The 14,121-nt window shown below is 60.0% G+C and overlaps 1 protein-coding gene across 1 annotated transcript; it reads right to left on the reverse strand.

Moving 5' to 3' along the window:
• Window positions 1-1,211: 1,211 nt before the first annotated feature.
• Window positions 1,212-8,209, reverse strand: LOC115281923 (keratin, type I cytoskeletal 42). Its single transcript, XM_029927640.1, has 8 exons — window positions 7,721-8,209; window positions 5,440-5,522; window positions 5,155-5,311; window positions 3,883-4,044; window positions 3,176-3,301; window positions 2,702-2,922; window positions 1,626-1,675; window positions 1,212-1,518 (listed from the first exon to the last, which is right to left on the reverse strand). The coding sequence occupies exons 1-8, from the start codon at window positions 8,207-8,209 to the stop codon at window positions 1,421-1,423; spliced, it is 1,386 nt and encodes a 461-aa protein (XP_029783500.1). The 3' UTR covers window positions 1,212-1,420.
• Window positions 8,210-14,121: the final 5,912 nt, after the last annotated feature.

Consider the following 14,121-nt stretch of genomic DNA (forward strand, 5'->3'; position numbering starts at 1 on the left):
GAGACAGATAGTGTCCCACTGGCCCAACCAATCCAGAACTAGGCTGGCCGGGCTCCTGCTTCCTTCATCCTCAGGATGCCCCGGAGCCCAACATCCCCGCAGACCCCCGGCACGCTGCCTTGCCCTCTGCAGAGCCCTGGCTCCAGGGAAACACTTCAGGAGCGATGAGTCCTTCTGGCCTGTTTTCTGACACTGCCCCATCCCTGGAAATCCCGGGTTCCCAGGACCCTCTAACCTTTCCCCACCTCCCTCCTGGGCCGGGGTGGGCAAGGAGGAGCCTAAGGAGCGGGAACGTGGCAGCCAGCGGGGGAGACCATGCCTGGGAAAGGATGGCTGTGCCCATGGCCACTCTCGTTTTCCCTCCTGTACCCAAAGAGGCCTGAGGGTGAGGTGAGGGGCATAGACCTCAAGTCTGAAGGAAATATAAAGGACACTGCTTAAGGGTCTTCCTGAGACCAGCCGCTCCCCTGCCCATCCCGAAGCGTCCCCCAGAGGCCCATCCCAATCCCCTCGTGGGGCCCTGATCCACCCTGCCCACCACCCCCAGCCTCGCCCTGGGTCCCAGGGTCCCGGCAGGCCCACTGGATGGAATGTGGCCATGCCTCAGACTGCCGATGGTTTCCACTTCCCAGACAGGCCCAGACAGCCCCTGCCAGGAGCTGAGAGAGATTCCCCAACAGCCAGGCAGCTGCCAAGCCACCAAAGCAAACAGGACGCCCCCCACGCTCACACTCACAGAGGCCACCCCGCCCCACATACTCCCAGAGCTGGGTCAAGCTGGTTTCCTGGGCTGGCCGTGCCACCACCGCCCCCTCTCACCTTGGACCACGCCTTTGGAAAAGCCCCCTGCCCAGCCCCTCTCCCTCTGATCTTGAACCCAGACCTGCCCCAGGCTGAGTCAGGGAGTTCCCTGTAAGAGGTGTGGTTCCCTAGAAAGTCTATGGGCCCCTCCTGAGGACCAGCCCAGGGGGACCCAAGGGCTGATTCTTAGCAACTTTCCCAGCTCAATGGGCTCTCCCATCCCTTTGCCCTCAACCTCCTGCCTTCTTCCCTCTGGCCTCCCGGGAGCCGCCAGACCTGGATGAGGTGGACAGACCAGGTTTGCAGGTAGGTGACAAGTGTCAACCAAACACTCAATGAACTGTCCTCCTCCCCCAGTCCCTCAGCACACACTGCCCAAAGCCAATGACCAGACCAGATCACACGAGGCATTGAACTTTAGGCAAAGCTTTAATAGCAGACACTGGGGCCATCCTAGGAGGGCCCTCAGAGAGGAGCTGCGGGAAACAGATACAGAAAAGCAACAGCTCTTGGCTGGTGGCCCAGATGGGCACTCGGTGCGGCACTAGCATGCTGGGAGCCCAAGGTGAGGGCTGCCCCGTGACCCTCGAGGCTGGGCTGTCACAGGTGGAAAGGGGCCTCAGTGGGTGGAGCGGTGGACCTGCTCGCGGGAGGAGACCACCTTGCCGTCCTGGACTTCCTCCATGATGGTGCGCACCTGACGGGTGGTCACTGTGGCTGCGGGCGGTGGAGGAGGGAGGGGGCGCAGGAAAGCTCAGTCTCCCATACAGAAGGGTCCCCGGCCTCTCCCCACTCCCTTCAGGCCAGATGGGGCAGGCTCTTACCTTCCCTAGTAGGCTGTGAGATCAGGGAAGAGGAGTACTGGGTGGCCAGGCTGCAGGGAGGGAGAGAGGGGACCTGTCAGTGCCGGGGTGCAGGCCAGGAGCCCAGCCCCGTGGAGAAGGAACAGCTGGAGAGGACTGGGGCGAGGAAAGAAAGGTCCCAGCAAACCAGAGAGAAATCACAGCTGAGAATACCACAAGGGTCAAAGGGGCCAGGCCCACAGGCAGGACTAACGAAGGAGGACACCCCAACAGGAGGCCCAGAGGCATTTTGTGGCTAACCAGGGATTTACAAGGAGAAGCTGAGCAAATGGTTTTTCCATATCCCAAAGGGCTCAACAAACAGAGTCTATAAAAGCAGGAGAGACAGTGGTTAGACTATAGGTGGACTTCGCTATCGTCAGGGAGCAAAAAGCTGGAATGTGTGACTTAGCATGGAGATTCCAGGACATTTTCAGCCCCTGACGTACCCTCCCAGCTCCAAACCAGATCACCAGCCACTCAGCTCCTTATCCTGTCCCGGGTAATGGCATCACTGACCAGTCATCAGAACCAGAAACCCAGGGTCATCGTCCTCCACTCCTTCATGTGCTCACTCAACACATATTGCATCCCGCCAGCACGCCACGCTCGCCCCCACGTCCAGGCATCCAGCCCTGCTCTCTTCAACTACAACACATCCTCTTCACGCACCGTCTGCCTCACCCTGCCCTCCACCCCCGCCTCACAGTAGGGCTTCTCTGGCCCAATTTCCCGCTCCAGCCTCCTGACAGACAGGTCTCCCTGACCCCACCAGGGTCCCTTCTGACACATTTCTCCCTCTGCAGCCAGAGTGACCATTCTAAGACATCTCGATGAGAGCACCTCCTCTGTGCAAAATCCCCCCGTGACTCCCTGTGTCCCACACCATCTGGTCCAGGTGCTTTCATTCGGCCTTCAATGCTTCACACAGCGGGACCCCAGCCCGTATCTTCAGTGTCACTTCCTGCAAACCTGTGCACTTCGTCATCACAAGCGTCCCTGCCTGGATGCAGCGGACCCCAAAGGACCCACGCGTGTGCCCCAGGGCCCCTACTCACTGGGCGTCCTCGCCCTCCAGCAGGCGGCGGTAGGTGGCGATCTCCTGCTCCAGCCGCGTCTTCACGTCCAGCAGCACCTGGTACTCATTGTTCTGACGCTCCATGTCACAGCGGAGCTCACACAGCTGCTGCTCAATGCTGCTGATGAGCCCCTGCAACTGGGCCAGCTGGGCCCCGTAGCGGGCCTCGGTCTCGGCCAGGCTGCCCTCCAGCGATGCTTTCTGTGGGCCGAAATACAGGTGTCTGGGTGAGACCAATCTGGGACTCTTCTCCTGGGCCAAGCACCCAGAAGGGGGACGCATCTGTGTGGGTCTGTGGGTGCCACCAGTGCCAGGGGGCAGTAACAGGGGCAGAGAGGGACCCATGTGAAGTGACGGCTGAGTGGGGAATTTGGGTTCTCCAAGAGGCAGTCTACAAGGCTGGGCCCACCCTGGGGTGACAGGTACAGGCCAGGGAGGGGGTCGGAGGTCCTACCATGCTGAGCTGGGACTGCAGCTCGATCTCCAGGTTCTGCACGGAGCGGCGGAGCTCCGTGATCTCAGTCCTGCTGCTCTGCAGGGCCTCCGTGTTGGTGGCCACCTCACGGTTCAGCTCCTCTGTCTGGAAGGCAGGGTGGGCTTGAGAAGGCTTGCAGAAGTGGGGCGGGGGACAGGGTCCACCCCCGAGCCCTGACCTCCCTGACCTGCTCCCCCAGCCCCTCCCTGGCTCTGTGGGGCTGCAAGCACACCTGTACACAGACACCCTCTGGGCCCACTCTGGGACTTAAGGGATGCACTGTGCTTTGCATTCAATAGGCCTACAGAGCACTACTCAAAGACAGGCACTAGCTTTTCTTCTCTTTGTGCCTGTTACAGTCCTGGGTGCTGTAGCTGCTCCATGTGCATTTGCAAAGGGCATGAGGTAGTCTCCCAAACACACACATACCCACAAATACACTGGGAGAAGCCCTAGACAGGGATGACGGGACCTGGCTCTGTTCCCCAGGCCGAACCGCGGATTGTGTGAGCCCGAGGCCCCTCTGAGCCCCACAATCTGCATCTGGACATGAACCGTGGGTCCCACTGGTTTGCAAAGGTCCTTCCAGCTAGGACAGCCTGTGGACCCACAAGTTTTCCAACCTCTACTCAGGACCCAGCACACGCGCGGACACGTGCTCACACTTGCTCTCGTACGGCCCCCACCTTGCTGAAGAACCAGTCCTCCGCGTCCTTGCGGTTCTTCTCCGCCATCTTCTCGTACTGGTCACGCATCTCATTCAGGATGCGGCTCAGGTCTACGCCGGGGGCGGCATCCATCTCCACGTTGACATCACCACCCACCTGGCCTCTCAGAGCGTTCATTTCCTGTGCAAGAGGAGAGCAAGAGCTCGGCGGGGCCATCCCGGGGAGAGACCCCAGGGGCCAGCCTTCTCTCCCTCAGGGAGATGGGTACGGATGACAGACAGACACAGACAGCCCGACGGCTCCTCCCCTTGAAGATGATAGCGGATGTGATCACGTTTCCAACATGCGGGGCTGCGAATACGGACCATCTCTCCCAACGCTCGCTCAGAGATGGGCTTTGCCCGGTTCCGATGTGTGCGGGGCAAGGAGAGATGGCAACTCCCCACCCCGTGGTGGGATGAGCTGGGACAGCCTCACTCACCGCCCTGACCGCCTGCCTCGTCCCCGGCCCCCAAGCGCGGAGCCAGCACTCACTAGATGTTCATCTCCTGGGGTCACAGTCTGTATGGCCAGCCTCAAAGCCAAGTGGAAATGCTTCCTGGGCTCCTGCTACTCGAAGATTAGACCCCCCACCCCTAGCGTGGGCCAGTCCAGAGGTCAGCTAAGAAGGAAGCCAGGGGCTCATTGGTCCCCCTTCAGTGTCTGGGATCCTCACCCTTGGGTTGAGCCTTAGGGTCCCTAGGACTCCTAGACTCTCTGAAAAAAGGGAGGTGGGAGAAGTGGCAAAGTGCTGGCGTTAGACCTGGGTGTGGATATGGGTCAGACAGGCCTGTGCAGCTTTGGATAAATGCCTTCACCTCTATGAGCCTCAGTCTTTTCACCAGTGAAGAAAGGCAAGAGTACCCTTCTAGCACCACTGTCATCAGCTGAGATAATTGCCATGAATCACCTGTAATGTGCTGAGCAGATTTTCATTGTTGTTATGACTATTGCTATTACAATTAATTAGAGTAATTAGCATGCATGTTCGTAGACTGATTTGCTCATCAGATAGTTAACTGCCACCACTCAATAGGCCGTGCCTCGAGGGACAAGGGAAGTATCTGTAGGGGGAGAGGGTCCTCCAGGTGTCAAGCAGGGGCCCCCTGAGGGTCTCCCGGGTTCAGGGCCAGGCTTTCCACCTTAGACGAGAACTAGACTGAGAGCATGGCCTGGGCCCAGGGAGATTTGGGAGCCCCAGGCTTGCTTGTCCCCAGGTGAGTTTCTCTTGTATTTCCAGGCCAGCCTCACCTCCTCGTGGTTCTTCCGCAGGTAGGCCAGCTCCTCCTTGAGGCTCTCGATCTGCATCTCCAGGTCGGCCCTGGCCAGGGTCAGCTCGTCCAGCACCCTGCGCAGGCCGTTGATGTCGGCCTCCACGCTCATGCGCAGGTTCAGCTCAGTCTCGTACCTGGGAAGGGCAGAGATGTGAGCCAAACAGCGCCCCAGGACACCCCCGTGGACACACAGAGAGCTCTGGTGTGTGAGGAGCCCGGCCCAACGCCAGCCCCGGGGACAGCCCTGGAGGCCCAGGCTCACTTGGTGCGGAAGTCATCTGCTGCCAGTCGGGCATTGTCGATCTGCAGCACCAAGCTGGCATTGTCAATGGTGGCCGCCAGGATCTGGGGGGCAAAGGGGACTGAGTGAGCAAGCACCCTGGGAAGGCCCTGCAACGCCCTTCTTGCAGCCCTTAGGAGAGTGCACCAGAGAGAAGAGATGAGGGTCCCCACAATCTCCCCCTCAGGACCCCCTGCGGGAGGGCCCACACCAAGTGGCGGGGGCCCAGTGCCTGGGCACAGGTAAATATGAGGTCAAGAGAGATCCACAATATTCTCGTGGACCCACGCTCTCTTCCCCAACTAAGATCACCTCAAGGCTCAGTTATCCCCTCCTCCAGGATGCCCTCCTGGACGCCCCTTGTGGATCCCTCCTGCCCGTCACACGTCCTCCCTGCCCATCTCCTTCACAACACTTCTCCCAACTGTGATTTTCTCCACGACTTTTTTGGTCATTTCCTCCACTGGACTCTGAGCTCCAGGGGGCATGGCCATATCTAATGATATCCATATCATCCTCTTTGGAATCCCTAGCCCTGGGCAAAGCACCTGGCCCAGGGTCAGCCCTCAAGAAACATTCATTTAATTAAACAATTAATTAATAAGATTATGACCGGCCACACCTCAAACCTCGAGCAAAGTTTTCTCTTCCCACAGAGTCACCTGAGAGGCTGAAATGAGAGCAGGGAAGGGGCTCCAGAGGGAGCAAAAAGTCAGTTATTATTCGTGCTGCTGTCATTGCTGCTGTGAGAAATGCTGAGTCCTGCTTCTGAGCCACGTGGGCTGAAGGAGAGGGAGGCCCCTAAACGCTGCCCAGGGGGAGGAGAGAGGAGGTCTCAGTGGCAGTGGCAGATGAGCTGGGAAGACTCTGGAAGTTTCTAAGGCTGAGGGCCGATGTGCAGAAGATGCAAGACGAGGCAGCCTCAGCAGCCGAAAGTAGCTCCAATAACCTCACTCTGGGCCCCATGAAGTGACCCTGGGTCCCTGTTTCCAGAGCGAGCCCAAGAGCCAATTTGTTACCCATCCTTGGCCTCAGTGGCCTACAGGCCTGCCTCCCTGCTCAGGAGGCTGATTGGGCCTAGCAAGGGGCCCCTGTGAAAACCCCCGAGGGAAGCAGTGACTCAGAGGGGTGAGGCCCGATGCTCCCACAAGGGGGTTGTGGTGAGGAGCTGGCTGACCCCGAAGCTTGGAACGCTGACTCACCAGGGCTCCCCTGGATTCCCCGCTGCTCACACCAAGCCCCGTATCTGATCTGGCGCTCTCAGTAGTCTTGCTTCCAGGGGGCAACTGCAGGAGTTCCCTTTCTGGCCAAGGTCCCGGGCAGGAGCAGGCAAAGCCCCTCACAGGGAGCAGCAGATCTGGTTCTCCACCAGGAAAGAGCAGGCCCTGGCCTGGCCTCCCCTAAACATCTCCGCACGTCTTTTAGCTCTCACCTGCCTCAGGATGGGGGGCGAGGGAGGGGGCTGCAGCCCCAAAGGGCCCTCAGGGGTAGGACTCGTGCAGAAGACCCAGGCACCACGTTCACAGAATGCCAAGGCCATGCTCTTAGAGGTCATGAGCATGTGGGGATGTGCTGTGTTCTCCTTCAGACTCACTTAATCCCTTCCCTTGGGAGCTTCAGTCTGAGCAGGAAGACATAGCTCCTTCCCTCAGGGACCCCCAGAGGGACCCTCCATGGTCATGCCAGACTCCATGAAATCAGCACAGCGAACAGGGCACAGACTGAAGCTCAAAGCTTCAAAGGGACCCCCAAGATCTGGGGATAAAAGGCAAGTGTCATTCTGGAGGGCTGCCAGGAGGAGGTGAGACAGGCAGAGGGCTAGACCCAGAGAGCAATGGAATAGTGAGGAGACCCCCAGCCACGTCTCTCAGCAGCCACACCAAACTCACCACCTCTGTGCCCTCGCCCCCCCCCCCCCGCTGTCCTCTATAGCTGGCCTACCCTCTCCTGCCCTCAAGGTTCTGAAGCCCTCCCGCCCGTCCTCCATCACTCACCCCAAATGCACCCCCACACACACAAAGAGAGAACTCCAGACAGTCTCCCTCAACGGGATGCCCCCCACCCCAGGCCCGGGACCTGGGACTGGCACAGGGCTGGATTCCAGACCAAGTGAGAGAGTAAATGCATAAAGGGATGAACAATGAATGATGGAGACCCAGGGCAGAGAAGAAAGGCTGGGAAAGGTCCAAAGTTGGGAGGGAGGGAGTCAGAAGCAGGTGGTAAGGACCCAGGGCGGAGGCCAGGGAGCTGGCAGCCCACACACCTTGCCCCGCAGGTCCTCGATGGTCTTGAAGTAGTGGCTGTAGTCGCGGGCAGGCCCGGGCCCCTGCTTCTGGTACCAGTCTCGGATCTTCACCTCCAGGTCAGCATTGGCCTCCTCCAGGGCGCGCACCTTGTCCAGGTACGAGGCCAGCCGGTCGTTGAGGTTCTGCATGGTCTCCTTCTCGCTGCCCCCCAGCAGGGCGTCCGCGGCCCCGAGGCTGGAGCCGAAGCCCCCGCCCAGGCTGGAGCCGAAGCCCCCGCCCAGGCTGCAGGTGTAGCCCCCACCGAAGCTGCCCCCCAAGCCGGCCGAGAAGCGGGATGACGTGACCGACATGTTGCCACAGCTGCCGGCTCCCAGGAGGCTGGGGGCCCGGCAGGCGCCCCCAACACGAACAGAAGACACCCTAGAGAAACCCCCACCCGGCACACATAGGCCCTTGACGGAGCCGGAGGTTGAGAACTGGCGGATGCTGCTGGTGGTGGCAGCCATGGTGTCCACAGGTCAGGAGCAGGGTCTGGTCTGGACGGAGACCCCAGGCAGCCTTTTATAGGCAGGCTGAAATGGGGCTGGGCCCCTGGCCCTTGAAGTCAGAGCCAAAACCCCAGCCATGTAATTTATTTCTGCCCCAGCCGCCCAGGGCCTGGGGCTCAGGCCGGATGTGCTGAGTGCATCCCCCCCAGCCCCATCCGCTGCCTTAGAAGGGCCTGGGCAGGTGGCCTCTTAGCAGCCCATTGTCTGTTTGGAAACAAAGGTGGCGTTGGAGCAGCCCTGGGGTAGGGTGAACCTCCATCCTCAGCCACAATTAGGCAGCTGAGCTCATTCTTGGGGGCAGTCCGGAGAACCCAGCCCTGGGAGCCAGACAGGGCCTGGAACAAGGCTCCACAGGCCTGGAGCCCAGAGGCTGGTCTGGCCCCCCAACCAGCATTCCTGAGCCCCAGGGAGAGAGGGCGGAGAGGTTTGGGAGGTCAACCTCTCCCAGGCACAAGGTGGCCCTGAGGCAGCCCCCCACCCCAGGCTGAAGGGAGAGAATCAGTCTCTACCTGAGGGACACCCCCCAGCTGATCAGTCCAGGTCTTTGGGAGGGGACACAGCCCCTGGCCTGGGGGATCGGGATCTGAGGGGAATGGACACAGCCAGCCCCTGGCCCGAGGAAGCTTCAGATCTGAGCTTCACAGGAAGTCACTTCACAAGCCTGTTTCCTCACTGGTAAAATGGAAGTAATTCCTGCCTCTTGCGGTCTTTGAGGGAATCTGGAGAGATGGTGGCATCAGGGAGGCCAGGGGTGGGGCCAGGGGTCTGAGACCAGAGGGAGAAAAATGAAGCAGAGAGTTAGGGTAACCACTCATCCCCCCACACACACCCAGGCGCAAAGGAAATCCACTCTGGAAGGGACCCCTGGAGGAGGCAAAGCTGGATCCATCTATGCAGCGGGGTGTGTCCTCAAGTGCTGCACCCAGGGGAAGGGCCGCCCCTGCGAGCGAGCAGAGCGGTCCCACATGCTGGCAGCTGGCACCGCCCGCCGCCCAACAAGAGATTACAGCCTAATCTCCTCAGCGCTAATGATTTAGGCGCTGCCAGGACACTGGCGTCTACACCAGGCCTGTCTGAATGGGGAGCTTCCGGGGGTGGCCAGGGCCTGAGGGACGGGCAGGTGAAGGCAAACCGGGCTCCCATGCGGGTGGCCTGGGCTCTCAGCCCACACACATGAGGACGCGGAGGGAGTCAGGTTTTCCATGCAGGCCGCAGCTCCTGGGCTGAGGCAGAGTTCTGGAAGGACTTCCTGCTCAGAAAGTGGGTGGCCTCTCAGGCAACGATGTCTCCTTGCTTGGGAAGTGGGGACAGCACAAGCTATCTGGGAGAGAAGGGATGAACCCCAGCCTAACCCTGCTCCAGCCCTGCCTGTGTGATCTGGGGGTCCCCAGGGCCACTAGAGGAGGACAGAGAGGAGGCTAAAAACCAAGGCGAGGGAGCAAGGTCAAGGCCACCAGCGTTCTCTCATGAGGTTAGACTTCAGAGAGGACTTCCTGGCAATCCAGGACGGTCTCCGGGGAGGACCTGGGGTCACCTGCATGGGCCAGAAACAGGCCGTATCCCGGCCAATCACCCTGTCACAGAATGACATTCAGTGAGGAGCCACGCTCCCAGGAACCCCCGCCTCCAGGAGCGGAGTGACTTCCTCCCTCCAGGCAGGCCCCACTGGGTTGTCTGCCTTCCACACTGAAGCTGGGGCACAGCCAGAGGCCCGTCAGTGCCTCTCCCTAGAGCCCCACAGCCCAGCCCTCCGCCTACCTCCAAAGCTCCCAGACCTCAGTCTTGAGGCCCAGCTTCTGGGGACAGAGAGTTTACCAACCTTCCTTCCTCCCTCCAAAACCACCAAGGCCTCATCTACCATCACCACCATCGACCCCCCTCAAGCTCCCGCACCCCTGACATCAGACAGCATGCCAAGGTCTGGGCTTTCTTCCCCACACTGGTGACGCCCAGGCCTTTTGCCTCTGTTCTTTGGAGACTCTACGGTCGGTGGATCCCCCTAGAGCACCCCAACCCAGAAGGGATTCACATGCTGGGGGATGGGCCCAGCCAGCCCGTCTCCCTGAGTGAAAGGGCAGAGATAGACCCCAGGAAGGCTTCCCTGGGCCCCTGGAGTGCATGACCCTTCCTGGCCTAAAACCTGGACATTCTACCCACGCAGCTCAGCCACGTCTTCCCAGCAGTGCTATGAGGAAACTGAGGCACATGGCACTTGAATGGCAAGCACGCGGGCGGGGCAGGAAGGGCCTGGGGGCAGGAAGGGCCTGGGGCCAGGGCCCCAGCACCTCCTGCTCTCCCTGCAAGCAGGGAGGAGGAAGGTCTGACAGGAGCCAGGCAGACGGCTGCACAGAGGTCCTCTCGGCCATGACTCCTCCTGCCCGGGCCTGTCCTCCACCCCCGGCAGGGAGAGGCCCCTGGCAGCCGAACGGGCAGCACCGGGCTCGCAGCCCCCGCAGTCGTCAACAGCTTGGCCCACATGGAGGGTGAGAAGAAAAGGAGGAAGCGATCCAGCCCCAGAGGCTGCTGGGAGTCAAGCACAGTAGGGGAGGGGGCCAGTGGACCCAGGGAATGACTGGGACAAGTCCCCTCGACCCCCACTACCCTCATGCCAGCCCTAGGCTTGACTGACCCCATGGACCAGGGGCCTCCTCGCGAGGGGGTGCTCAAAAGCCAGCCTGCTCAAGGGTGGAGTAGAGACAGACCTGGCCTCGGATCTGAGTGGGACCAGGGTGTGGGAAGGGGGTCCCTGAAACCAGACCCCCCGTGATGTTGATGGAAGGCTCAGAACAGAGAGTAACCTGGAGGGGCCTGGCATACAGTTGATGTTCAATAAATGCATATTAATAAGGAATGCGGGATGGCTCAGTCAGAAGAACATGTGACTCTGATCTTGGGATCATGAGTTTGAGCCCCACGTTGGGTGTTGAGATTCCTTAAATAAATAAATAAACTTTTTTAAAAAATAGGTGCGTAGTAATACTGACAAAAGTCACACCACATCTGCCCAGCTGCCCTTGGCTCCTCTAGGCTCCCCTAAGCATTAAGGGTCACCCCCAGGACAGTGCCCATGCTCCACCCCCACCCAGAACCCAGAGCCCAGCAGGTGCCTTCAAGTGCTTGTTGAATCCTTAGGGACATAGAGCCTGGGCCCAAATAGGAAACACATGGCCACCTACCCTCTCCACCAAGGAAAAGGGTCCAGATCAGCTGAGGTCGGGGAAGTGAGAGGTCCGGGAGTCCAAAGGGGTGATGCACCCAGCTGGGACCTTGGCTTGGATGATGAGCAGAGGACCCCATAGTCTTCAGGGTTCCCAAAGACCTTCCCTCCACCTACAGACACCAGCCACCAGGGTACCTGTCCGCCCCTTTCCATACCTACAGACACTAAGGCTTTGTCACCTCTCCTCTGGGGGAACCTTGCCTGGGATGGGCTGGGCAGGGTCACCAAGGAGCTCCCAGATCCTCCACCTGGCCAGCTTGTCCTCAGAAGTGCACACGCACCTAAGCACGCCTTCCTGGAATCCTCCTCTTCCTCTATTGTTTCCTCAGCCTCTGTCCTGAGGCCCAAGGCCCCAGGGCCCCCCCCACCCAGATCTACCCACTGAGGACTTTTGTCTAGCTCCAAGGAGAGCCCCACCCTCCACTCCCGGGGCTGTGGGAGATGTGCAACATTCGTGGGGCTCCCGAGAGTCTCCTCCCAGTTAGGAGAGGCAGAGACAGGTGTCCCCCGGTGTCCCCTTACACACCAGGAGTCTCTGGGTGCTCTCTTGTCTCCCCAGGGACAAGCCACCGCCCTCTGACTTGTTCCAGGAACCATGAGCCTGGGATGGACCCGACATATGAGAGACAGCACCCAGAGCACCTCACCCTTCCAGGCAGAGCCACGACAGCTGCCCGGGGCCCCTCCCCTGAAAGGACCCAGATGGGACCCAGGCAGGAAGATAGAGCCTGGGAGGGAGGGCGGGGCAGCAGCGGAAGTGGATGGAGGGGAAGTCTGGCCAGGGGAACCCAGGCCTGAGGGAGGCATGTGAGGGAACTCACTGCTTCCCACAGGCTAGAAGACTCCAGCCTGACAGGACCGACTTCTCTCCTCTGCCCTTCCCTAATTTCCTTCCCCTTTCCTCCCTTCCTTCCCACCCCTCCTCTTCTGCCTCCTTCTTTCCACTCCGCCTTCCCTGGCCTGAGGGCAGCAGCCCAGGTGGGTTCCTCTTTCAGGCTCACCCCCCCTCACCCCACCCCTTGTCTGGCAAACTGAAGGGGCTCCAAGCTCCAGGCTCCTTCCTGCCTTCCAGACCCCTCACTGCCCACTCTGCTCTTCACCTGAGAGGCCAGTTGCTCCCCACTAACCTGCACCCATTGGTACCTGCTTTTCAATGTTCTAGAGGGATTGCCTCCAGGGGCAAGTGCAGCCCAGTCTCCTGGGGAGGCTTTATCCCTCCCCTCAGAGTGGACGCTTCCTCCCAGCGGCAGCTGTGTCTTGCCTGTCGGGGAGCTCGCTCGGGGTGGGGGCTGTGTCTCCCCTCTGTGAGCCTGAGGATGCTCTGAGCATGCCCTGCCTCCTTCTTCCTTCTGCCACCGTCAGCAGGATGGGCGGGGGGGGGGGGTCTCTTGGCTCTGTGTCTTGGCACTGACCACCCAGCCCACCACACCATGACCCTGACCAACATGGAAGGAGGAGCAGTGGAGGGAGGAGCACGCAGACGGATATTGAGGACTGGGGAGGGAGAATGGAGCAGGAGGACCACAGAGGAGGAGCAGGGAGGAGGCCCAGGGGAGAGAGGGCCAGGGAGGAGGACCAGCAAGGAGGAGGAGGACATGGAGGTCATGGAGGAGAAGAAGGAGGCCCGGGGGAGGGAGGAGAAGGGAAGGAGGACTAAGGGAGAGAAAAGCAGGGCAGAAGGAGCAGGGGAGAAAGGATCATGGATTGGCAGAGAGAGAAGCAGGCAGGAGGAGACAGAGGGGGCCTTCAATCCCACTCCTCCCAACTGAGGAGGTCCACACTGGGAAGGGAGGTCGTCTGTCCTTTCCAAGGGCAAAACAGGAGGATAGAGCAGGAGCACACCTGTGCAGAGGCCTGGCTCCATGCAGTACTCTGACCCCCACCCCCACGCCCCACCAACTCCTCCCATCAAGGCCTGCCTGGCCCCTGAAGGTGCCTCAACCCACTGGCCAGAAGCTAGCTCCCTCTGTTAAATGTCATAGCCCCTTGTCCTGCTGCCTGGCCTCCGGCTCTGGGGGCCCTGGAGGTTTGTCATTTAACATCAGAGAGGAACCACAGCTCCTAATCAGCAGACCCCCAGGGTCAGGCACATATTATCTGTGATCAGAAGCCCAAGTCCAGGGGCACCTGGGTAGCTCAGTCGGTTAAGTGTCCGACATCAGGTGATGATGTCACGTTTTGTGGTCTCGAGCCTCTGGTCCAGCTTCATTCTAATAGTGCGGAGCCTGCTTGGGAATCTCCCTCCCCCTCTCTCTCTGCCCTTCCCAGCAAAAACTAAATAAACATTAAAAAAAGAAGAAAACGACCAAGTCCCAGGGCCTGAGGTCAATGGAAACTCTGTAGCCTTTGGCAACTCACATCCTTCTCTCAGCCTCAGTTCCCTCCGCCATCTGTAAAATGGGGCCACCGGACTTCCATGACAAATTCGTGAGGCTGAAACAAGGAAGTCTGTCAAGGCAGCCGGCGCTGCGCCTCGGTCGTACCAGGGATCCGGTAAAGGTTCAATGACTCCAAAGTTGGTTGGGTGAAGCTTCCCAGCAGGGAGACGTAATCCTTCCCTCCCCGTGCTGGGCAGAGGAATAAACCCCAAATACGTCCGCATCCTAAGCCCCAGAACCTGGGAATATGCACAGAACATGGTAAAGGGGAC

This window comes from Suricata suricatta, chromosome 17 (assembly GCF_006229205.1).
Source record: "Suricata suricatta isolate VVHF042 chromosome 17, meerkat_22Aug2017_6uvM2_HiC, whole genome shotgun sequence".
NCBI lineage: Eukaryota > Metazoa > Chordata > Mammalia > Carnivora > Herpestidae > Suricata > Suricata suricatta.